This window comes from Bos javanicus, chromosome X, assembly GCF_032452875.1.
Source record: "Bos javanicus breed banteng chromosome X, ARS-OSU_banteng_1.0, whole genome shotgun sequence".
Taxonomy (NCBI): Eukaryota; Metazoa; Chordata; class Mammalia; order Artiodactyla; family Bovidae; genus Bos; species Bos javanicus.
The window spans coordinates 130,073,269-130,100,549 of record NC_083897.1 but is presented as its reverse complement, the minus strand read 5'-3'; the positions used below and the strand labels follow the sequence as shown (position 1 = coordinate 130,100,549).

At 37.6% G+C, this 27,281-nt stretch overlaps 1 protein-coding gene across 13 annotated transcripts in view; it reads right to left on the bottom strand.

Annotated features, from left to right (window-relative positions):
• BCLAF3 (BCLAF1 and THRAP3 family member 3) overlaps positions 1-27,281 on the bottom strand; it is a 52,086-nt gene that overhangs the window by 15,688 nt on the left and 9,117 nt on the right. For 9 of the 13 annotated variants that reach the window (XR_009734756.1, XR_009734757.1, XM_061407982.1 and 6 more), the window contains 7 exons: positions 21,520-21,594; positions 18,528-19,097; positions 17,499-18,155; positions 9,194-9,369; positions 7,570-7,684; positions 6,767-6,830; positions 5,192-5,307 (listed from right to left, as the gene is read on the bottom strand). Coding sequence is in view for 11 of the 13 variants with exons in the window: in XM_061407982.1 (XP_061263966.1) it covers positions 5,192-5,307; positions 6,767-6,830; positions 7,570-7,684; positions 9,194-9,369; positions 17,499-18,155; positions 18,528-19,097; positions 21,520-21,560 (1,739 nt within the window). In the remaining 2 variants the exon portion in view is untranslated. Of the gene's footprint in view, positions 1-5,191; positions 5,308-6,766; positions 6,831-7,569; positions 7,685-9,193; positions 9,370-17,498; positions 18,156-18,527; positions 19,098-21,519; positions 21,595-22,930; positions 26,537-27,281 lie in introns of those variants that run through there. The other 4 variants (XM_061407983.1, XM_061407984.1, XM_061407981.1 and 1 more) reach the window with 3 other exon arrangements.

Sequence of the window (27,281 nt, the reverse complement as noted above, 5' to 3'; positions counted from 1 at the left end):
GGGGTTCTCTTTCTGTCACATCCTGCCTCTCCCACAGTGCTCCTCAGACCCTTCCTGCTCTGTGGCAAACAGAGAGCTCACAGCCTCGGCCTCACTGCAGCTCTGCTACAGGACCCCACTGACACAAGGACAAAATCCACACTTCCCTCACTGACCACCAAGGCCCTTCCGGTCACACCCTTGCTGCCTCGGCCAGCTGCTTCATCCTAACCTCCCCAACACCCACACCAAACTGTGGGAACATCAGCTCCACGCGGCCCCTGGAACACACCACAAAATCATCTGCCTCTACACGCTGGCCCATCCGGTTCCTCTGCTGCAATTTCCTTCCAACTCAGATCAAACTCAAGAGTGAGCCCCACTTGAACCTGTTCCAAGAAGGCTTTCCCAGTCCCCTCTGCAGTGGACTAGGGGTCCCTGCTCTGTGCACATACAGCACTTTGGGGTCTTCACAAGTATCATTTGTGTTTGTAACTACTGATGTGCCTTCTCACCAAGCAAGGTACAATTTCTTCAGAGGAGACACTGCCAATAGCTTGTTTTATAGTCCCAGCTCTGATCCTGGAACCTGACATGAAATAGCCACATAGGATTTTTGAAAATGTCAAGAAACCTTATATTCTGTCAAAATGCTCACGATATGATAGTAAGTCAAGAGCAAGGGGCGAAGTAAAATACTGAGGATAATTTCACTTATTTAAAATATACATGTATATGCCCAGAAAAAAAATGACAGGAAATGTACTAAATATTAACAGTAATCATACCTGTACTACTACTACTACTTTAAACAAAACAATGGACTTTAAAAAATCCTCTTTACAAAGCATGTATGTGATAAAGGGGTACTACCCAGAATATAAAAAGAATTTACTCCTCAATAATAAAAATACGATAATCCAGTTTAGAGATGGGCTGCTGCTGCTAAGTCACTTCAGTCGTGTCCGACTCTGTGTGACCCCATAGACGGCAGCCCACCAGGCTCCCCCATCCCTGGGATTCTCCAGGCAAGAACACTGGAGTGGGTTGCCATTTCCTTCTCCAATGCATGAAAGTGAAAAGTGAAAGTGAAGTCGCTCAGTCGTGTCCGACCCTCAGTGACCCCATGGACTGCAGCCTACCAGGCTCCTCTGTCCATGGGATTTTCCAGGCAAGAGTACTGGAGTGGGGTGCCACTGCCTTCTCCGTTAGAGATGGGCAAAGGATTTGAATAGATATTTCTTCAAAGAAGACACACACAAAAGCACGTGAAAAAAATGTTTGACAACATTAGTCATCAGGGAAATGCAAGTCGAAACCACAAGTACTACCTAAAACCCACTAGGATGGCTATAATCAAAAATATGATAATACCAATCTTCACAGCAGCATGGTTTACAATAGCCAAAAGACAGACACATGTTCATCAAAAAATAAAATGTGGCATATCCATACAATGGAATATTATCCAGCCTTATAAAGGAATAAATTATTTTAATGAAATACTGGCACATGATACAACATGGATGAAAACATTATGCCATGTGAAATAAGTCAGACTGAAAGGTAAAATTATTGCATGATTCTATTTATATATGTATGAAGTATTCAAAATAGGCACATTCATAGCGATGTCAATACAGGCATGAGGGGCTAGGAGTTGGGGGGATAGGGTGTCACTGTTTAATTTGTATTGAGTTTCTGTTGGAGAAGATTAAAAAGTTCTGGAGGTGTTGGCTGCACAACACTGTGAATGTACTTAATTCCAATGAATCTTATACTTAAAACAGTCAAAATTCAGTGTTCTAAGTCAGTGCTCAGAACAGTGACTAGAACATAGACATTAATATATAAATATTTGTTGAATATATGCATAAAAGATCTTTACAAAGTTAACTCTAGTTCAGTAGATACAGACTGTTACAATAGCAAAAATAAAAACTGATGTTTTCTAAAACCCGCCTAGATAAAAAGAAAATCTAGGCAGTTTGATGTTCTCTTGAAGTCTACTGATAATATTTAGAAGCTGCATTATCACACACATACCACGCCCCTCTAACACAGCACCTCAGTGACACTGTAGGGAACTTATTAATGCTGGTGACAAGTGGGAGAAATAGTGTGTCAGAAGGAGACATAGAGACTTTAGGGTAAGAAGCCAGTTGGAAGTAGGAAAAGACAGAGAACACCAGGGTCTTAGAGATGAGACAGAATGCCCTGATGTGAGGCTTGCTTGGGAAAGACTTTAAGGTATCAGGGAATAAAAAGTGATCCAGATCTAAATGCATTATGATTTCAGTGTCTCTGTCCTGTCTACACCTTTGGAAAATCTTTCATTCAACAAATATGAACTGAGCCCAGGGCAGTGGGGATACAGTGGTGAGCAAACACAGACACACAGCCTACATACAACTTTTAAGGGAAAAAAAAACTGCATAGGAGAGAAACAGTTATATCCTATGACTTATAATTTTGTAATATTTCATTTCTTCTAAATTTCTATGGAAACCTATACACTGACTTGATTAAAAAGGTTTATAGAAAAATATTAGTGAGGTCAATTTCAATAAACTGAATTTCTATAAAAGGATAAAATAAAAAGTTTTTCTTATGTTAACAAGGAAATTGAATTAGGATAAAATGAGAGATTAAAGGTTCTATATTATCTTATTTAAAAGATGAACAATAACAGCTGTTGGTGAGGATGTATTGAAAATGGAACCCTCACACCTTGATAGTGAGAATGTAAAATGGTGCACCCACTATGGAAATAGACTGGCAGTTCATCAAAAAGTTAAACACAGTAATGATATGAACCAGCAAATCCAATCCTAGGTATATACAGAAGTGAAAACCTATGTCCACACTAAAACTTGCATACAAATGTTCCAGCACCGTAATTTACAAAAGTCAGAAAGCGGAAACAATCCAAATAATCATCAACCAGTGAATGGATAAACATGTGGTGAATACATACAATGGAACATTACTCAGCCAGAAAAGGATTATTTATGCTCAATGTGTGTGTGTGTGTGTGTGTGTGTGTGTGTGTGTGTGTGTGTGTGTTCAGTCACTTCAGTTGTGTCCGACTCTTTTGTGACCCTATGGACGATAGCCTGCCAGGCTCCTCTGTCCATGGAATTCTCCAGGCAAGAATACTGGAGTGGGTTACCATGCCCTCCTCCAGGGGATTTTTCCAACCCAGGGATCAAACCTGCGGCTCCTGCACTGCAGGTGGATTCTTTACCACTGAGTCACCAGGGAAGTCCACGCTCAACATGGAGAAACATAAAAAACATTGTACTACATGAAAGAAGCCAGTCACAAAAGGACACATATTATATAACTGCAATTATGTCAAGAATAGGCAAATCCATACACACAGAAAGTAGATTAGTGGCTGTCAGGGGCTGGAAGGACAAAGAAATAGGGAGTGACAACTAATTGTACAGGGTTTCTTCTGGGGGTGATGAAAATGTTTTGAAATTAGATAGTGGTGACAGTTGCACAACTTTGTGATTATACTAAAAAGTACTGAATTGTTCACTTTGAAAGGGTGACTTTTATGGTAAGTAATATCTAAAAAAAAATTCTCATGGCTCCACCAAGACACACTAGCCATCTAATACAAATAAAACAGCTCAACAGATCCAGCAAAAGACAACTTGCCAGAAGACATTTTTGCACACAATGCTATCCTCAAAGCTAACATTAATAATACTTAATGCTGACTAACTACTCTGCAGCTTACATGCATCACTTTACTTCATCTTCACCACCACCATGAGGTAAGTATAATTCTTATCTCTATTTTACAGCTTAAGAAAACAGAGATTAAGTAACTTGTCCAAGGTGAGTCACACAGCTAGGTTATCTACAAAGCCAGGTATTGAACTCAGGTAAAACTCCATTGCTCAAGTTCTTCATCACCTCAAAGGATAAAGATATATTCTAAAGCCTCACATGGTCTTTATAGTACGTTGATTATCTAAAATCTGTTTTAAAACCCTTTTTTCTTGGTACCCTGAGTTTCTTGCACTTGCTGAGTCAAGAATAGCATGACAGAGCTTGTGTCACTAAAGAGCAGTCATGCCATGTCATATAGGAAACGGGAGATCACCCACCAAGAGACAAGATTTTAACTATTTTATTTTCAATTATTTCATATGCCTCAACATGCAGTTTTGCTATCTTTTAATTAATCCCAAACTTACTGTCAGTATCAATTCCAGTTTTAAACAAGCTCTAGTATCTTGACCTAGTTACCCATAGACATGACTTAAAAGTCTAGTCAAATATATTAATTTTTGAAACTAAGGACTGTGGAAATAGAATTAGCACCAGCCTTTTCTATTCACACATTCCCACTTTCTGGGAGATCTAAATAACTTAAGGACCCTTGAGTGAACTGGAAATTTTGTCCTGTTCAATTACACCACATAATCATATGGGGTCCCAGAGTTGCCATGAGTTCTACATAGTTTTCAGAACTAGAGATTAACTGCGACCACTCTAGAACACTCAGAAGCCCTAAAAAGAGGTACAGGGTGGGGAACGAAAAACAAGGATCTACTGACAGTCAATGTGCCACTCATGGCATTAAGTACATCACATGTGTTAGTTCATGTGATATTTCTAACCTGTCCAACATAAATTGGTTATTCTCACTTTATAGAGGAACAGGCTCCAAAAACTAAGCAAGTTTGCCCAAGAGCAAACAGTTTATAAACTGGCAGAGGTAGGATTCAAACCCAGGTCTCCTCTGCATTATCTACTACACCTGCCTCTGCTTCATGGACAGACATCCATGAAGAGTTCTGAAAGAGGATAGCAATAACCTCAGGAAATCTTGCAATATTCAAAGAATACCAGAATCTAAAAGGCAGAATGTGTCAGAGTTTCAATCGGCTTGAGCCAAATAGTCCATATATTTGCTGGTATTTGCTCCTGCTGATATTAAAAAAGCTACTACACTTCTCTCTAGATCACAAAGACCTCAAATACTCACCTACCCCATAATTTTTATTGTTTCAGTGAAATAGCACATGATGACCACTGAATAACTCTGAAACATTTTAATAAACATATGACATGGATTTGAAGGATTAAATTCCTACACTAAAGTGAAAATTACCATCACACACACAAAATTGGAAAATATGCTAAAACCAAAAGCTCTCTGATAAAAGGATGTTTTTCATCTACTGATTACCTCTCTGCAGCACTAGCTATGTGAAAAATGTGCTCATCTTCATTCTGTAACCGTTCTTTTCTCCTTCTTTCAATGTCATGTCGTAGGTCACTTGGATCTATTATTTTGACCAGAGTCTGAGGAATTTTGACAGAAGACAAACCATTCACATTACTGTTAGTTGCACAAAGACCGTATTGAACAAGAACCCTAAGTTAAAGTCCTAAATAAGTTATCTTGTACTCATCTTGTTAATAGTAGTATAAACAGATAGAAGTATTTTGAGACACAATTGACAAAACACAGTCAGCAGAGTTCATAACACTGAACCAGGAATCCGAATTCTGGGCCTCTATACCAAAGAAAAGTCTATCTATCCAAGTATATTCAAAATGTTTTATTTAAAAAATAACAAAAAAATGAAAGTAACTTGAGTGTGAAAAAATTTTAAAGGAGAAGGGAAGAAAAATTTATGGCAAATTTGTCATAGGAATAAAGTACAACCACTTAAATTATGATGATATAGACTATGTGGAAGTAAACATGGAAAAACACTGAAAAGTTTACTAAAACTTGCAAAGTCTCAATTATAAAAAGGTCATTGGGAGTTGAGAGACTTTACATAAAAGGAATGTTATTATAGCTTATGTAAAAAGAAAAAGCATCCAAAATTGTATGTACTGTGACAGTGACCATGTTAAAATTTCAGACATAAGACTGCAAGGAAAGACAATCAAATAATACTTTGTGTTAAGTGAATTAAAGGTAATTTAAAAAAATCCTCAAATTTCCTATAAGTTTATTATAGTATTTTGATTAACAGAAATTTCCTGAAAATATCATTGATTCAATAAACTAACCTATCTCTATAAATTCAGTAAAATTGTAACCATACATGTGAAAAAAATTATTTATATATTTTATCATAAATGTATTTATTAAAATCTCTAAAAAACTCTTCACTCTCAATGAATAATTAGCAGGTTTTTTAGAACTTGATATACTTCTTCTAAAACAAGAGCCAGTTTTCTTCCCCCTTGGCTAGTTAAGATAGTTTTTCTAATAGCAATGAAATGAGGGTAGGCAGAGGTGGCAGGGGTGGGAACAATAAAAAAAAGTATTATTTTCATTATTTTGTTAGTTCATACTCCATAGAATCTTTCATATAATCTTCAGTAAAAAGAAGGGCAATATCAAATGAAACTAAGTTCTTTTGCATGCATTCCACATACAACTTAAAAATATATCTCACATGACTGCTTTGGGGAAAAAAGGTATCAAACATACTTTCTGCAAGATTTATACTGTGATGTTTTGGGATGAATATTAAACACTATAATTTTATGTCAATCTTACAAAGCTGTAAAATCCTTAGGGACTGTCTCTCTTAGGGAATATTTTTGTCTTTTGCCAGTGTTCTCTTTGCAACCTGGCTGAAAACTAGAATCACTTGGAGAGCTTTGTAAATTTCAGATTCCTGGGTCTCAATCATCCTTCCTCACCCACTTTACCTTTTTTACTCCCAATGACCAGTTCCCTTTCCCATTAGTTTGTCAACAATAAGATAATCCCCCATCAAAAACCATATTCACTTACCTGTTTTGAGTCATATACCATAGTTTGTTTACTCTGAAGCTCGGCCAAAGACATATCTATTCTCCTAAAATAATAAAGGCATATTACAATTAAATAATTATGTTATACACTGATACCTCGATTCCATTAATACAGAATGGAATTTGAAATAAAGCTGGTGTGTCTTGAAGGAAGAAAAAGTAATCTGCTATCAGGTGGTTTTTCATCTATGTGGCAGTATCCCAGGACACACATATCCTGTAAACAACATCACAGTGAAGCCTTAGTAGTTCTCAAATCACTAGTCTGTGTAACCTTAAACTTGGCTCCGGTGATCTACTGCATTCTAACATTGATTCAACTCAGCTCACAAGACAGGGCGCACCACCTGCTTGGACAGGTGCCAGCAGAAGAAGACATATGTTTTCATCCGGCTGCCCTCAGAACAGTCATTTCTGAGGACATGAAGCAACCCATGATTTCAATGGCTCGACAACTGTCTTTCATTCTTCCAGTGATAACTTCAGTAGGCAATTACTATAGACACAGCAGAATCAAAGTTAGATAGGTAAATATTTTCAAAGTCCTGCACATTTAAACAATGCTAGTCATGGCTTCGCAACTTAGCAGCAGCAGTCATGGCTTTAATACAACCTAGTCTATCAACGTGCACTGGCCTAGTACCTACTTGGGTCAGTCCTGTTTTAGGCAGGAAATGCTGTTCTAGAGTCTACAGTAAACCCAAGAGGCAGGCAGCATGTTCCCACATCTTTTCTGAGGCTTATTCCCATGAGTTATATGGGCATACAATAATCAGTCATTACCTGTGAATTTCTGGATCCGAGCTCAACTTAGTTTCATTTGCATCTGCAGCTTTTTTAACTTGAATTTTTGAGAAACGCTCATGCAGAGTTATTTCAGATGGTGGAAAATAATTTGCTGCAAAAGGAAACAAAAAGTTTTATCTCAGTGTAAAACTGATTCCACTTAAAAGGTTATATATACAATAAGCACAGGACTAAGGGACTATTAAAAAAACATCCAAACTGCTTTCTCTTAAAAATATGGGACCTAAATTTATTTCACAGACTAATGTGTAGTGCTCACATGTTTTTTCCAAGCTCAAGCAACAGTAAATGGATTTATGAATGCAAAGATTCTGTTCCTATTTGGCATTCCTGCTTACTTGCCAGAGGTGAAAAAAAAAATATTGGCTTTTTCAGAGAGAGGACCTTTCTTCTCCAAGGTAAGAGCTTCCTCACTGTTACTATATGTGGGAAGTAAAGCTGGCATAGAGCTCTACAGTTCACTTAGAGCAAAAATAATTTCAAAAACAACCCTAAAACATCAAAAAAATTCTGAACAAATGCTAAATGCTATGGTTACATATCACAGAAGGCTTCCTAACTCCCTTTTTCTTAGTGTTAACGGAAGTTCATGAAGACATTCTCAAAGTGCCTATGCTACAAGCTTTGAACAGAATAGAGAGTAAGATAATACACTTGACCCATGAGAAAGCTACTTTAGCAATCCTTTTCCCTAACGTACTGTTCCTGTTCTGGGACAATCTCCTGGGTTTTTCTGCAATACCAGCTTCCTTTTTGCCAAGGACCACACTTCCTTTGGGTGAGAGGGGCTGGAATTGAGAAGGTGAACTGTTTCAAACTGTATTCTTTAAAGTAAATATATGCCATAGTTTGAGGGCTGCAGAGAAAATAATTCATTTGCAAAATGTTTTAAGAAAGTAAGAAAGATCAACACAATCATCTAGTAAGAAATATAAAATTAAAATTTTGAAATTCATGAAAGATCCTAGCTTATAATACGCAAAACTGCCTTAATTACACAGCATCAAAAAGAAAGTTATTCTACATGACTAAATTTTCCAATTAATGGAAACTGGCCAGAAGCAAAAGCAAAACACAACTCAATGAAAACCTTTAAAATATTAATTATGCAATTCCCTGACATCATAAAGTATAACAAATAATACTGGAGTCTTTTACTGATCACTTAGCATCACCCTTATGGCACAAAGTCCCAGTAACACCCTTGGGGGCTTTAGGAATATGACCAAATGACCTACACTTCCAGATTTCTCGAGCTTCTTGAGTTTCATATCTGGCTTTTGTTATTTCCTCCTTTATACTGGGTTATCGGTATTGTTTCTTTCTGCTCTCAGTACACCTGTCCTTTGCAGCAGCTAACCTCATAATTTTCAGTTTGTAATCTATTATGAGTTGAAGCACCAGATTATTGGAACTACATAAAAAGAACAACTGGCTTGAATTAATATGTGCTACTTTCTTCAACAGATTTCCTAATTAATGATTTAACTTATAATGAAATATTAATTACTATTACAATATCAGATATTTACCTATATCTCGTGAAAAGTCAGTACATTATTTTTGCGTTATCCCTAATGTATGTGCGAAATATACCAACCTTTAACTTGATGGATTATAGTTATGATTTGCTGAGCAAATTCTCCTGTAGGTTTGTTTTCAGTATTCTGAGTTGAGTCAAGATGTTCAAACACTGGATGAAACTTTTCACTTTTCCTGCCAACAGCAACCAAATCATGTGACATCTGTCTTTCTGTGGAATAGCTAGAAGCAACCCTAGAATAATTTGTAAATGTTTAACTAAATTTGAGACTATTCACTGAGAAAATAACTTATTAAAATTAATCAAGATAACTATAAAACTAAAAATATGTTTATTTTTTTCTTATAATTAAGGCACTAAATTGTATGCCATAAACATGTACAATAATGAGTAGGAGAAAATAGCTATAGGCACACAGTCTTGAGTTCTCCTTTTCAAATCAGAGATCATCAAATATTTTCCACTTTAATAATAAAATCTTCAAAATTCTAAGCTAAACAATTTTTACTTCAAAAAATACAGCATGGCATTGAAGACACTCAATATGCAAAATATAATCAGATTATTTTCTACTCCAAAATGTCCATAAAACTATAAAGCCAGCAAGCTGACACTATCTTGAAATACTACCATTCTTTACAAGCTGATATCAAACATAATAATGTTTCTGACTTCATAAAAATCCTTAAACCTCTATGTCAGTAATGAGCTGAGACTAGTATTTTGAAATCAAATTCTGTTTAGCTTAATCACTTACAAAGTCTCACTGAACTCTCAGAAAATAGCCTTAGTTGTTAGCAAAGTTATGATCATGAGAAGCAATGATACTGTTCACCCTAAATATATCCTTAAGGATATACTACCATTTATAATATAACCCCAACCATCTTACCATTTTAATACTTTCTGAATCTTAATAACTTTCATTAAGCACTTTCCTGACCTTCAAGTACCATTATAATTTTATGATTATGACATATAACAATTATTCATGCCAAACAAAGGGGCTCAGAGCTTACAAATATTAATTTTTGCAATACCTCTATGCAGAAGGTGTCATGATACTGAGACAATAGATGTCATTTGTTTTGCTTTTCATCCCCGAGGTTAAGCATTCATTTGCATGTAATCCTTCCAAATGTCATAGTGGGAAAGTATACTTTATTCTAAGAATGCTACTCCCGCTTAAAACCACTCAAATTCTTCATCTGGAGGCAGTTTATGCGTCAGAAAAGAAAATGCCTCATTATTTATATTTATTCCTCATTTTGGACCCAAAACGGCACTAACCAGCTTATACCCATTTCACTCCTCTGCATTTAACTCTGAATAGCTTCTGGCTCTTCCTAAAAAATAAGTTCATTATCCAAAGAATTAAGATTTACAACTGCTAGGGTTTTTTATGATTATGTTTCAGAATCCGAAGATAAATCCAAAAGAGAGCCCTGAAATATATTTTAAATAATAGCAGCACCACTAGAAAAAAATATCTCTTCATGCAACAAAAATCAATCGGATGGATACATTTGGGGCTGTGGGTGTACACATGCACGTATTTATTTACTGACGTCACTTAACAGCCATATATCTAAAACTGCTCCAAGGTTATGAAGGGCTTAAAGATATTCTTAACTGAAAATTTTAACTCTTCTAGCAAGATGGTTTTAAGTGCTTATTTTTAACTTCTCAGAGGAAAACCTTCCATCTGATTTTTCATGCTCCCTCTTAAATCAGCCCTGTTGACTCCCTGCCACGGCAGAAACATGGATGAGTGACTACGCCACAGGCTGATGCCACTGCCGTGGTTTCCTTGACTAATCAGAAAGACTTTCTTTAGAGGGCCCATTTCTCCTCCTAATTTGTTCCAAGCTTCTCATTCTACATCTGGTAACTAGTAAAAGACATTTAGTGATAAATGTTAGAAGCTAGAATGGACCTGTAACAACCTCTACTAACAAAGTAATTAGCCTCCAATTAAAATAAATAAATTTAAATAAAAAATAAATTAAAAAAAAGAATTACATATGCTTTCTTTTCAAAGGGGTTTAATGGTACAAAAAGCTCTTCCATACCCCCATAACAGCTTTACATTTTTTTTTTACAGGAGAAAAATAAGATGTTTAAATAGAATAATAAAAATGATCTATAAGGGGAAATCAGTTGATAATGGTTTTCATTGCAGTCTCAGTTTCCCCCAAGACAAAACCAGCTGATAAAGGCTTCCAGTTTTTCACCAGATAATTATTAAAATTTACTTGTAATTTATGATTACTGTCATAACTCTCATCTCCCCACTCCAAGTTCAACTCTCAATTCATAGGAATGCTGTGGTATACTTTGAAGCTATACATAATTCTTGATATTTACCAGTTTAAAATTTTTCTCTAGAGATACCCCACAAGATTTTTAATAAAAAATATAAAAGTGATCATCTTTCTAGAAAATATACATGAAAAGAATATAACCTGAAATTTTGTTTTTTAAAAATAACTATACTGTTGCTATAAGCAAAAACTTCTAGAGACTTCAAAATGCAAAATGTTCTAGGTAGTTTCATTTGCAAATTTAATCACCTCTTCGTTTATATTTTAGTATTTCCTATGACATTACTGATCAACAAGTTTACAATTTCACAAAATACCCCCAAAACAAATAGTTAAACTGGAAAGACCAAATGTTCTCATTTGAGATGCATTTTAGACACTTTTAAAAATTAAAATGTAGCCATCACCTGTATTCTATTAGATCTTCTGGGTTCTCTGTTCCCTCCCCCCACTTCACCCCGGTTTTCCTTCTCTATTTAAGGATATTTCCCCTGATGTTCATCTGAGTGTCATACATAACAACTAACAAAACGTTTTAAAAAACTACATTAAAACTTAATTTCCTCTTCTCCACAGTTAAAAAACCAACTGCCTGGCAAAACAACAGTAACAAAAACCGAACCACCAAAATCAATGGATAATCTCCTGCTCTCTGGAAGTTTACAATAGGTAACAAAATTCATATGACACATGTAAAGTTTTCCTTTCTCAGTTTTTTTCTAGCTAATAACTATCACAAAGCACTTTCCAAATCATAAGTTTGTTCTTGTCTTCCTAAGAACACATTTAGAATTTTTGGAGTTGAGGGAAATGGATTAGGGAGACTGCTACTCCCTTAATTCAACATCTCATTATTACTTTTTCACAAAAGTCCAGTAACTGGCCTTGTCAACCTCAGTGCCCTTTCAAGACACCTGATAGAAGGTGGCCAAAACTGAGCCCTCTCCCAGCAGCTAATCCTGTTACATCAGGCTGGCAGTGTGGCAGTCTTACCTTCACACCTCCTGCCCTTCTATTTCCTTTCCCTAGATTGCTCAGAATGGCACAGCTGAAAGTTCCTGGGTGTGTTTTCTGTCTTGTTAACCTACAAATGTAAAAGGTCTTTCATCTCATCTCCACATGTCTAAAACACACCAATCTTCAAAGCCTAGCTCACATGTCAACTCCTGAAAGAAGCCTTCCCTGAATCCCCCAGCTTGGGATCATGTGAATCACACATCACACACCACCTCACACATCACTCCACTGAGCCATAGTATTACCAACATCATCTTCTTGCCTCTAAGACCAGGGGAGAAGAAAACCTAATCCTATGTGGGTCCATAGTCCCAGGGCACCTTAACAGACTGTCTCACAGGGTAGGTCCTCAAAAAATATCTGCTGAATAAAAAAATGATAAAATGGAAAATGACTGGCACAATATGAAATGTAAGTTTCACTTTAAAAGATGACAGATTTCAAAATTCTGAGATCAATTTTTGTTTTTTAACTTTCTTGGCTTACTTCAAAAATTTTTTTAACTTAATTTAGATAAATTTAAATTTTTTCATTTTTTATAAGAGAAAATCTCAAATATATTCAAAAGTTCAGAGAATCGTATGATGAGCCTGTAAGTCAGCTTCAATAGTTACCAACACATGACCAACTGAAGCAGACTCACAGATCCAAGAGGAACACCCAGTTAATTTGGGCCCCAAAAGGCATAGCCAGGTGACCTGCCCAATGTTACGAAACTGCGCAGTGACCTACTGGAAGACAAAGACCTATACCTCCCAACATCAAACAGAAAGTTTACCTCCCTATACCAGGACCCCCAAGACTGAGTGAAACACAGGAATGAAAGGGAATCTTTTCTCAATTAATTTTTTAGTTTAGAAAAAATATATGAGAAATATTAGAAGGAAAACACTCGTAGATTTTTGTGATACCTAGCAGCAAGTTAGCAGGTTTGTGTATCACAAAAACATCTCCATCCAGCTTATTTTGCCTCCAGCTGAACAGTGCCCATCACAGGTAAGCTTGTGTGATTAGGTTACCTTCCTTCTATCCTAGCTGTGGTTTTTCACTCTTTCCCAGCCTAAGCAGCACCTGTTTGCCCAGAGCATCAGGGCTCCAGTGTCTTCTGGGGCTCATCATCTACCTCATTCCCCTTTTAGAATGGGGAAAAATGGGTAGGGTCAGGGATGCCCTCTCTGTATCTCTTCACTGGGAAATAAAAGGATTAAATGCAAATATGGCTGAGGCAGTCAGTCCAATGCTGCCTTCACTAGCCAACCTTCTCATTCTAGATGCCTAGTGCCAGCACCTGGGAAGTCAAAGGAGCCTCAGTGCAGGTCCACCTGCCCCAGCTTACTCTTCTCTGGAGACTGGCATGCCCTCCTTCCCTCCTCTCACCATCTTCCTAGCCTGACCAAGGTTCAGTCTCTCACCTATTCTGTCCAATAGTAAACCCAAACTCCCTTCATCTGCCCCATGACTTTCAGATGTCTACAACAGTGAGTGTTTGGAGTTCATAACAACCTTAGTACAGATTTTCATATTGTGATGCTCTTAACTTCATTCTGAAACATAGTTATGACTCATATGTAACTTCTACCTCTGATAATGCAGTTTCTGACAAAGTAGGTCACTAGAAGGTCACTAAGTCAACTAGGCTTCTATTTCTCAACATCAAATTATAAAATTAAGTGTTCAGCATCTCTAATGAGGTCTACTAAAATAATCCTTCAAAATTGTTACTTCTATTGACTTTGTTGACAGAAGTATTAACTATGCACTGAACATTCAAGGAAGTGTCACCTACTGCTATTCTAGATACAAACTAATACCTAGAAAAATCACTAGGTTTCAATTGCACTGATAACTGGAAGACAATGTATCAAAACCGGACCCAAGCTAAGAAAGTAAATGAATATATAAAATGAACTGCCTTATTAGTATCTCCAAAAAAAGTGGATACTCTAGATTTTAACCAACAAATAACCTCTCTGCACTCTATGATTATTTCAGTTTTATTAAGCAGAAGAAAATCTAATTTATGTTGGGAGTTGAGAACATGGCTCTGTTGAGGGTATTAACTATTAAACCTTTGTTTTATGGACACTTCATCAGTCCACACATAACTAAATTCAACCCCACAAAATTCTTCCACATTCATTCATCAGTTAATAATTATAATCAGAGAGAAAGATTTTTGTTGATTATGATGCAGTGCCATACTGAAAAGATGCATATATTTATCAAGAAAAATCACTAGGTGACAACTGTATGTTTTCAACTGCACTGATAACTCAAAGAACATGTATTAAAACCTGACCCAAGCTAAGAAAGGAAATGAATGTATAAAATGAACCACCATTTATACATTTTAAACAAATGTATAAAATGAAGAATCAAGATTCTTCAAGTCTTTAGAAAGAACTTACAGTGAAGCTCTTTATTACACAAACCATTCTGTAGGTCCTTGTCAGGTAATTCAAACATGTACTGACAGGTCCCGCTAATGGGCCATGAAATTCACAAGACAGTTTATAAATTCAAAACAAAAGGTACAGCAGCCTCAATTTTAGGAAGCTCATTTTTGTGACACATGATGAAGATCAAGCTTCTATTTCTCAATGTGAAGTTATAAAATTAACAGTGTAAGCATCAAGTTTAAGGATCTTACCTTAAGATTTTTATCTTAGGACCTTATCTCTAATAAGGTCTACTAAAATAAAATACTTCAAAATCATTACTTTTAGCATTCTTTGAAAATGTTACAGCAATTTATTAATTCTAATTTAAGTATAAAACATTTATTAAATATTTAAAAATTCAAGATTTTATTTTTAAATTACTTTTACTATCATTTTAAAATTAAGTTTTTGTGATTTTACTTTTATGTAAAAATTCAAGATTTTTGTGATTTGATTGCATGTAATTTTACCTCAAAAGAAAAAAACTGTAAACAAATATTAAATACTGAAATATGTAAAGGTGAGTATAATTGTATCTTCACTTTGAAATGCAGTGAAAAATTAAGATGGAATGATAGATGAACAGATGTGATTACAGAAGTAGAGTAAAATGTTAATTGTAGACTCTAGGTGGTGGGTATATAGGTGTCAAGTGTACAGTTCTGTATGTTTTATTTCAACTTTCAATTATATTTCAATTATGTTTCAACTTTTCTGTATGTTTCAACATTTTCATAATATAAGGTTAGAAAGAGAAAAATCTTAAGGTAAGACCCTTAAACTTGATGCTTAGAGCAACCTTTATACTCTTAAGATTAAGAACTAGTAGAGCCTTTACGGAGAAGGCAATGGCATCCCACTCCAGTACTCTTGCCTGGAAAATCCCATGGACAAAGAAGCCTGGTGGGCTGCAGTCCAGGGGGTCGCGAAGAGTCGGACACGACTGAGCAACTTCACTTTCACTTTTCACTTTCATGCATTGGAGGAGGAAATGGCAACCCACTCCAGTATTCTTGCCTGGAGAATCCCAGGGACAGGGGAGCCTGGTGGTCTGCCATCTTTGGGGTCGCACAGAGTCAGACATGACTGAAGCGACTTAGCAACAGCAGCAGCAGAGCCTTTATACTCTTAAGATTAAGAACGAGTAGGAAATATAGCACAAAGTGACTTAAGACATATTATATGAAATAGAATGTTGCCGTTTAGTCACTAAGTCATGTCTGACTCTTTTGCGACCCCATGGACTGTAGCCCACCAGGCTCCTTTGTCCGTGGCATTTCCCAGGCAAGATTACTGGAGTGGGTTATGACAACCATATATATAGTTATATACAGTTATGACAACCATATAGAAAAGTAGCCCCAAAAAGCTGTATCAAAATATTAATAAAATGGTCCTAGGGTAGTAGGATTATGGGTGATTTCCCCCTCCCTTCTATTTGTCCAACTTCTTCTAATATAACCACATATATAAATTCTTTCTGTGTACATATAAATATACATATGTATATTCTAAGGTATTTTTGCAAGTATAATGAATGTAAAAAAAAATCAGGAAAAGGGACAGTTAAATCTAACTTTAAAGAAAGAAACAAATGTATTTTGTTTTTTGTTTTTTTAAAAAAAGACTATGGGGTTTACCACCCTCACTTTTACATTCTAACCTTGGATTTTGTTCCCTCTAGTTTTTTATTCAAATACAGATACGAGTCAACTATGAACATAAATCACCAAATCAACATGGTCCATCACTTTTTAACTCGCATGCTGGTAGTGTATTAAGATAACAAACAAACTAGCTGATGCATCCAAGTGTCAGTGCCTTATTATTCTCAGAATCCATAAACAGAGGTAATAGAATAAAGCATGCAATCCACTTTAGAGGAATGAAACCTATTACGAAAGTAGCCTTTTTTGTTAAAGTCTCATTAAGCGCTAAACCAAATGTCTTACAAATTGGCCTCTTTATAGACTCTAGCCTAATTCCTCTATCTAGGAGAAGCTAGTTGGTTGAGCTCCACTCCTTTTGAGATGGTAGCAAGAACCACATTAAGTCATCCACCTCCTTGAGACACAAGGGGACATATAGATTTGATCCCCAGGCACGGACTCAGATCTAAGTCACTTCATCTCTCAAGGCCTCATGGTCTTTCTCTATAATATCAGGGCCTGCTGAAAGGTCCCTTCCAGGCCAAAAATTCTCTGAATTTCATGCAATAGGGAAAACAGGCTTTGAGAAATTGAGCAAGGAATAGGTCTCCTTGAACACTACCTGACCTATTTGTGGGTATAGAAAATGTGGAAACATAAAAACACATAAATTCATGAAGAGGACCAACTCCATAGAATGCCCTGCACCCCAAAAGCATCTTCAGATACAAACACGGAAACAAACATGACATCATCCTGTATTACTAAATCACGGGATTAATCCCCATTACAGGGCTTTTTTGAAAAATCTGGCAATTCCCACCCCCTCACTTGATGAACTCTAAACATACTACGAACTCTATTTTCAAAGCTAAAAAAAAGGTGGCAGAAACAATTATTACACATCATTAAGAAAAAATGAAGATAATACCTAGATTTATTCTGTCCTTGCTGCACATCTACTTTAACTGTGAGTGACTTCTTCTTAAGAAAGACAGATGAAGGCTTCAAGTCGGAATCACTATTATCAAGTTGGTTAGAGGAAGAGCTGCTCTCTTTACTGCCAGCCCTTTCTTTCTTTATTTTGTCCTTCCGTGTGTCCTTACAGGATCTCAAATCAACATCGCTTTTATCTGAGTGGGTTAAGGCAGCACAGTCTTTCTTAGATGGCTTAGAAGATTCTTTGACTTGCCCACCTTCAGTCTCTCTCCCTCTTCCAGCATGAGAACAACTGGACTCTCTGTTCACAGGGCCTTTTTGAGAACCCAATTTTCTATCTTCCTCCTTAGGGTACTTCTGAGCTCTTTCATCATAAAAGTCCTTGTCGCCATCTGAGGTCTTCCGATATTTGTGGCGAGAATCACAGGATACCTTGGCTGCTGAACTGGTCTCTGGGAACTCCCTTGGAGCATATCGATAAGTTTGGGTTTCAAGGTTCCGCTGATCTTTCTTCTCTTGGTAAGGAGCAGAAAAATGCCTGGATTTCCACTGCGGGCTCCTGGCAGGCTCTCTGTTTTCATACCTCTCCACATCGTGAGGTCTTTTTGATGTGTGTCCGTATTTTCTGAAATCATGATCCTCAGGATACCTGTGTTGACATAAAACAATTTACATTTGCACTAGAGAGAAGTAAGTGAGAATTTATATGTGTCGAAAGTTGGGCAGCATGGCTTTAAATACAAAATGTAGTGGAAAGTTAACCTATAATCTCTTAAGCCAGCTCATAGATGCACAAGGTTACTTACAGAAAATAGCATCTTTTAAAAAAATATATTCTAGCCATCTACATGATTTACTCTAAAAATAAACACTTCACTACTATCAGTAGACCAAAACTACATTGCAATGCTTTTAATCTTTTAGACAAAAGCTTTTCAAGGTTATCTTCAACCATAAAGTAAACAGACTTTTTCATTTGAGGCTTTATATCAAATTATGCTAGTTTAATATTTTTCTATACCTCTTCTGAAAAGAGATCCTTTTCTCAAAATCTTCAGAGCCTCTTCTAAGTGACTGAGAGTATTTTTCATCTTGTATCCTCTGGTACCTCGGTTCAGCTTCATGCCAATGTCCTTCGAATCTAAAAGAATCTGTTGTTGATCTCACAGGTGGTGTCCCTCCTTTTTCACTTCTTCTATTTCTGCGGTCATCAGGAATATATCTTCCTTGTGCTTTCTGGGGATAACAACTCCTCTGGTGCTCTCTGTAGAACATACCTTCTGAGTGTCTGGGCACATATTGAGCTCTTCTGTTACTATCATCTCCTCTTTCTGGTAAATATACTTGGGGAGGCTTATAAGTATAAAACTTTTCTGAAGAGTTTCCTCTTATGTTTGGAGAAGGTGATCTATGCTCGTAAGATCGGTACTGTATATTTTCATGAGAAGAAATCCTTGGTTTACTCTGTCCATATTTCTCATCGTCCATTCTCCAAGTGATGGGTCTTTTGGGATCCTTCCTATAGTCGTAGCCATAATGCTCAAATCTTTGCTTGTAGTGTTCAGAACTTCTAGGCACTGGTGATAAAGACCTATGTAAACAAATACAGAAAAGTTTAGTCCATTCAAAGATAATACACTAAGTTGGTATTACAGTGACTTATCCAAATAAAACGTTTGCTTTCCCCTGCCTCTTCCACTCAGATTCATCAGTATTTGATATCTGTATTCTAAATTGTTCACTTGGGAGCCTGACTATGCTTCTGCCCAATTCAACACGCATACTCTTTTCACCTAAACTAATATACCCCATGTACATATCAAAATGGGCTGAGCACAACCATCCTTCTAGAGGAGGACCAGCTTAGGTACTCAGCAGGATCCATTTTGGAAGATTGCTGACAGCAAAGTTCTGGCAAAAGGGCCCGTCAACAAAGCTTACGTCAGGTTCCATGGTCAAGTAAGAAATAAGGAGAAAGAGGGTTAGAGTCACACAATTAAGTGTGCAGGAGAGTCTCTGGAAAACCGAACATAATCTCTGAAATCAAAATAGATTCTAAGAGTTTATGTTGCATATCAAATCCAAACTCAGACCCCAAACTGATCCCACAGTTTCCCTAACTGATTGTCTATTCTCTCTACTAAGGTTATATCAAGTAGCAAAAACTACATCTTTAAACAGCATGTGGAGGTGGTAGGAGGAAGAGGACCTTAAGAAGTGGACCTCATGCTTAGTCCTTCCAGTATTACTATTGACATAAATAAGTTTTATTTCCCAGACCTGTCCCCTTATATATAAAATGAAGGAAGTGCTGTTGAATCAGAGCTTTTAATTCTGTGAATATGTGCTTTAGTGCAGCTTTAATGATCTCCAGGGACAGCATGTCCTTTCTGTAACTACCTTCTTCAACACCTGAGCACTGCCAACATGGAACCTTTCATTCCAACTGAGGAGGAAGCCTTCTGTATCTGAGGAAACCAGTCTGAGAGAAGAGAAGTACTACCATCTGCTTCAAATTTGCACCTGGGGACCTTTCCTCCCATCTGACTTGTCCAATCTCCCAACTTCCTCCCTGAGAGTTTAATGTCTTCTAACCAAAGCAGCAGCTACCTTTGCAGTTTTTGTTATCAGCCCTCCCTCTGCAGCAGCTGCCACGGAGTTGAAACAACCACAAGTAAAACTCTTTCCATTTGGTGACATGTCTGGGTTCTCCCTACAAGAAAGGAGGCTGATTTATCTTCCTCACGTACATACCAGGACTTATACACTGGATTTGACAATTTCTCCCTCTAGAGTCACCAAGCTAGATGCACTGGCAAGTGCATTATTCAGCTGAAGCAGAGACTCTGTCATCCAGCTGGCTGCAACTCTTCACAGGAAGAAGCAACTGAAGACCCTGAGGGCTTCCTGGAACACTCCATCTTTTCTACTGCTAAGGAGAAAAGCTGCCAGCCAGAGGCTGAGGTCTTCCAGACTGATGAAATATTCAATCTCTTACTTTAATCCTTACCTCACAGTGAGTACTGCTTTGGTATTATACCTCATATCAGGGTTCTATTGCACAGAGCCCCTTTCTTCTGAAGGAGACTGCTGAAATAGTGGCTATCATTTACAGTTCTCCTAAAGAGACAAAAGAGACCCAAGGAGTCTGTTGGGAGACTCCATAGGTCTTTAGTGCTCTGCATGCCTCCTGAGCTTCTGTTTCAAGGCAAACTCCCAGGAAAGATAGGGACAGGGCCTCCCTAAGGGGCAGAGAGCCAATGTGTTTGCTGTCCAGGATAACGAGATAATGTCTCCTCCAAGGCAAAGGCCGGGCAGGATTCCCTACTGTCCTTAATGGGGCTTGGGTTCCTCAGCTGTGTCAGCAGCTCCCACCCTCAGAGGACTAGAGGTAATGTATGTGTGTGTTAGTTGCTCAGTTGTGAGTGACTACATGGTTGCAACCCCATAGACTGGGGCCCACCTGGCTCCTCCATCCATGGAATTTCCCAGCCAAGAGTACTGGAGTGGGCTGCCATTCCCTCCTCCAGGGGATCTTCCCAACACAGGGATCAAACCCGGGTCTCCTACACTGCAGGCAGACTGTTTACTGTCTGAAAGCCAGAGGTAACAGGAACACAGGAACATGAAGCTCAGCCGCCTGCTGAACATGAGTAATAAAGGCTTTTGTCTCTGATCCAAGAGTGCCTTGTGACACGTTAATCTGTTAGCTTGCAAGCTGGGAATGATAGCAGACCCTTTAGAGTTGGTGACAAAGAGTTCTGAGAAGGCACCCAGAAATCAGGCACTAAGCTTGGCAGGGTCTTTTGTGCTACCTCACCAGAGCCTACCACAAAAGGGTGAAACAAATGACCTCTGTGAGGCCCTCCATGTTCAAACCATTTACTTCTTTGCATTCCCTTTTCTTTCTGAAGCTCTTCCACATTATAATTTGGTCTTGAAAGTGACAAAATGAAAACTGTTGAAGCACGTTCCAAACCCATGCTTACTCTGCTTAACTAAGGACTGCTCACCTGTGCCTCCACCTGGGGGATCTAGAGCGTGACCGTGCCATCCTTTGACACGTGAGCCACTATCCTCTTTTTACACTGCAAAGAAACACAGGATTAGCAAGTTTGTAGAAAGGGCCTGTAACCTGCTCCAAAAACAGTGAATGCCACTGACAAAAAGTAACTTAAGCCCTCTGTGCCTCAATTTCCTTATAGGACCCACCTTATTGGAATGTTGTAAACATAAAATCAATTACATCAAAGATAAGACAGTTTTTTCTGTAAAAGGCCAGAGCATAACTATTTCAGATTTTGCAGTTCATATAAGGTCTTCATCATATTATCTTCTTCAAAAACATTTTTTTAAAAAATATAAAAATCATTTGTAGCTCAAGGACCACACAAAAATAGGCCCCAAAGGCCAAATGCATTGTAGTTTGATGATCCCTGAATTAAGTCATGAAAAAAGCTCAGAATACTGCCTGGCACACAGCAACTGCTAAATAAGTGTTTCAAAAAGAGGGAACACTCCCCCAGAATTCCTCTGAGCACAACCACTACTCCTCCTCCCCACCTTTCACCACTGGTTACGTACATATAACTGCAGTTACGTTCATACAATCACAATAAAAATATTTAGGAATACTTGATGATATATCCCACTTTTAAAATTGCTAGATAATAAGAATTACAATGCCTAATTATCATACTCAGTTATCACCTAACTTCCACCAGATAAATACACCAAAACTTAAGCATGATTAGACATTTAGTTTGCTTCTGTTTTCTAAAACAAATAATGTCATATAAGTTAATTTTAGAAAACATATAAACTAGGTTTTAAAAATACATTTCAGTCTTTAAAAGAAACTGGTAGATTTAGGAACTGAATTTTTATAAAAAACACATTTGGGTATAATCTTTTATAAGTTGTTTTTAGCACAAGTCACTCAGTCGTGTCCGACTCTTTGCGACCCCATGGACTATATATATATAGTCCATGGGATTCTCCAGGCCAGAATACTGGAAGCCGTTCCCTTCTTCATTTCAGTAATCTTCCTCAGTTCTGATACTGTAGTTAAGTAGTGCCCAATTAACTGGACCCAACTCCCTGATGGCTTTCAAAATTATTGCCATGGGTCCATGAATAATACACACAGCTACCAAAAACGGACTACAGAATGAATAAGGGTATGTCTCACATATTAGAACCTCTATTTCGCAAATTTCTGAAGATACTACAGCCACTGTTAAAATATAAATGACTTCTTGTCACTACGAAGTTTTATCACTGACTAATATAAAAAGTACAACCGTTAACTATGTGAACACAGGTTTGCAAATGGAGTTCTCATAGTCAAACATTTGCAAACTATTGCTATAATAAATTTCAGAAGAAAGTGTAAGGTCAAAGGTCTTGAACCAGATCACTCACCAGAATCACATTCAATTCAATTCAGTTATACACTGGTTCTTTTCAAAACAAAAATTGAGGCTGGGAAAAATTAGTTCAGATGTACTATGAAATTAAGACACTAAAGCAGAAAGTGTTTTCTTCTGAAAGTGAAGTTTCTCAGTCATGTCCGACTCTTTGCAGCCCCATGGACTGTAGCCTACCAGGCTCCTCTGTCCATGGGATTTTCCAGGCAAGGGTACTGGAGTGGGTTGTCATTTCCTTCTCCAGGGCATCTTCCCAACCCAGGGATCGAACCCAGGTCTCCCACATTGCAGGCAGACGCTTTACCATCTGAGCCACCAGGGAAGCCCAGTGTTTTCCTAGTAACTAAAAATATAAAAATGGGGGGGGGATGGGGGAAGGGATAGTTAAGGAGTTTGGGATGGACATGCACACAAAGCTTATATTTAAAATGGATAACCAAAAAAACAATAAATAAATAAATAAAATGGATAACCAACAAGGACCTACGATATAGTACATGAAACTCTGCTCAATGTTATGTGGCAGCCTGGATGGGAGGGGAGTTTAGGGGAGAATAGATACATAAATATGTATGGCTGAGTCCCTTCACTGTTCACCTGAAACCATCACAACATTGTTTGTTAATCAGCTATGCATGAGTGCTTAGTCGCTTTAGTCATGTCCAACTCTTTGAGACCCTATGGACTGTAGCCCACTGGGCTCCTCTGTCCATGGGATTTTCCTGGCAAGAATACTGGAGTGGGTTGCCATGTCCTCCTCCAGGAGGTCTTCCCAACTCAGGGATTGGACCCGGGTCTTCTGTGTTTCCTGCATTGTAAGCGGATTCTTTACCACTGAGCCACCAGGGAAGGCCCTAATCAGCTATAACCCAATACAAAATAAAAAGTTTAACAAAAGAAATATATATATAAAAATGTATTCATTTAACAAATGTCACTGAGTACATATGATTTGCCAGGCACTGTTCAAGGGAGAGAGCAGTGAAGAGAAACAGAAGAAGGTTCCTGCCCTCTTGGAGCTTACATTCTACTGAGGGAACTTACAATTTAATTAAAGAAGTTTTGAGTACATACCTATTAAACTGAACAAAAATAATAAAGCCTAAAGGTTGTACGGGAGACACCAAACACAGTTGATTGTGATGAAAAAGTATAATTTTCCCAGAGGGTAATTTTTTAATTCATTTTATTTTTTGTAAAACATTTATTGAGATACAACTCACATATCATACAACTCACCTATTTAAAGTGTACAGTTCAGTGTTTTTCAGTATATTCACAGGGATCTGTAACCACCACCACAATCTAATTTTAGAATATGTGATTCTTCATGATTGGTGTCTTTCCTTTAGCATAATGTTTTCAAGGGTTTTACTATTATCAGTACTTTATTCTTTCACAGTTGAATAATATCCCACTTTACTTTACGGGTATACCACATCTTGTGATTCATTTATCTCTCAATGAATATTTGGGTTGTTTCTATTTTGGGGGCTATTATGAATAATGCTACCATGAATATTTGCATACAAGTTTTGTGTAGACACAGTTTTTCAATTCTCTTGGGCATAAACCTAGGAGTGGAACTCCTGGGTTATACAATCACTCAATGTTTAACTTCTTGGGAAACTGCCAAAGTTTTCCAAAGCAGTTACATCATTTTACATTCCCACCAGCAACGTATGAAGGTTCCAATTTTTCCACATCATCATCGACATTTGTTATGGTCTGTCTGTTCCACTATAGTCATCCTAGTGAGGGTGAAACGGTACCTCACTGTGGTTTTGATTTGCATTTCCCTAATGATGGGTAACTTCAAAATATGTAAGAAATTATGAAACTAATCATGCCTACTTTCCTTTAATCTAATAATTTGTCTAAATGTGTTATTCTAGGATAATAATTTAAAAGAAAAAAGCAGCTATATATACTAAGATGTTTATATCAGCTTAATTTAAAATAGGAAAGAAAAAAATCCACTCAAACTAATTATAATGCAAATGCCCAACAGTCAATAAAAGATTAAACAAACTTAAAATACATACATCTAGTCACTCCCTACCTTTCTCCTAGCCTTGTATGTCTTTTCCTTCACATATCTTATTAGTTCACCAGAGCAAATGACTTGCTTTTCCCTGATCAGGCCATTCTGTTCATACCACATAGATGGCTTTCACTCACTCTGCCTGACAAATCCCTATTCTTTCAGGACTCTTTGACCATCATCTCCCTGAAATTCTTTCCCTGACTTTCTTTTTTTCCCCCTGAGTTCCTTTCTTTTTGGGAATTCTGAGTTTATTCTACAATTCTGTCAATACATTGTGATTATTTAATATAACTATTTATCTCAATAGGCAAAAGAGTCCAAATAGCACATCACAGAACACAAAACTCAAATGACCTATGGACATCTGAGATGTTCAACCTCAATAGTAACTGAGTAAATACCAATTCAGATCATAACCATTCCACACCTGTCAGAATGACCACAAAAAAATGGAAGTTGCATATTTCACAGTGTTGGTGAGGCTGTGGAATGATAGAGACTGTCGTACACAGCTAAGCAGGTATATAACCTGCTTATAACCAGTTTGGAAGTGGCTGGCAGTACCCGTTAAACTTCAAAATGCTCATATTCCATGAACTAGCAATTTCACTCAGGGATAGAGCTTAGAACAGTGGTTCTCCAACTTTAGTTCGAGGAAGAGTTACCTGCAAGGCTAGTTACAACACAGAATGCTGAGCCCTCCTCTGGGATGGGCCCTATTTCTAGCAAGTTCCCAGGTGATGGAGATTCTGCTGGTCCGGGGAATATAAAACTACTGGTTTACTCAAAATGGATTAAAGATCTAAATGTAAGACCAGAAACTATAAAACTCTTACAGGAAAACATAGGTAGAACACTCTCTGACATAAATCACAGCAAAATCTTCTATGACCCACCCCCTCGCAGAGTGCTGCTGCTGCTAAGTCGCTTCAGTCGTGTCCGACTCTGTGTGACCCCATAGATGGCAGCCCACCAGGCTCCCCCATCCCTGGGATTCTCCAGGCGAGAACACTGGAGTGGGTTGCCATTTCTTTCTCCAGTGCATGAAAGTGAAAAGTGAAAGTGAAGTCGTTCAGTCGTGTCCGACTCTTTGTGACCCCATGCACTCCTCCGTCCATGGGATTTTCCAGGCAAGAGTACTGGAGTGGATTGCCATTGCCTTCTCCAACCCCCCAGAGTAATGGAAACAAAAACAAAAATAAACAAATGGGACCTAATTAAACTTCAAAGCTTTTTCACAACAAAGGAAATTATAAGCAAGGTGAAAAGGCAGCCTTCAGAACGGAAGAAAATAATAGCAAATGAAGCAACTGACAAAGAATTAATCTCCAAAATATACAAGCAATTCATGCAGCTCAATACCAGAAAAATAAACGACCCAGTCAAAAAGTGGGCCAAAGAACTAAACAGACATTTCTCCAAAGAAGACATACAGATGGCTAACAAACACATGAAAAGATGCTCAACATCACTCATTATCAGAGAAATACAAATCAAAACCACAATGAGGAACACATGTATACCTGTGGCGGATTCATTTTGATATTTGGCAAAACTAATACAATTATGTAAAGTTTAAAAATAAAATAAAATTAGAAAAAAAAAAAAAAACCACAATGAGGTACCATCTCACACTGGTCAGAATGGCCACCATCACAAAGTCTACAAACAATAAATGCTGGAGAGGGTGTGGAGAAAAGGGAACCCTCTTATACTGCTGGTGGGAATGCAAACTGGTACAGCCACTATGGAGGACAGTGTGGAGAGTCCTTAAAAAACTGGAAACAGAACTGCCATATGACCCAGTAATCCCACTGCTGGGCATACACACCAAGGAAACCAAAACTGAAAGAGACACATGTACCCCAATGTTCACTGCAGCATGGTTTACAATAGCTAGGACATGGAAGCAACCTAGATATTCATCAGCAGATGAATGGATAAGGAAGTTGTGGTATATACACACAATGGAATATTACTCAGCTATAAAAAGAACACATTTGAGTCAGTTCTAATGAGGTGGACGAAAGAGTGAAGTAAATCAGAAAGAGAACCACCAATACAGTATATTAATGCATACATGTGGAATTTAGAAAGAGAGTAACAATAATCCTATATGCAAGGCAGAAAAAGAGACACAGATGTAAAGAACAGACTTTTGGAATATGTGGGAGAAGGTGAAGGTGGGATGATTTGAGAGAATAGCACTGAAACATGTATATCACCATATGCAAAATAGATGACCAGCGCAAGTTTGATGCAAGAAGCAGGGCACTCAAAGCTGGTGCTCTAGGACAAC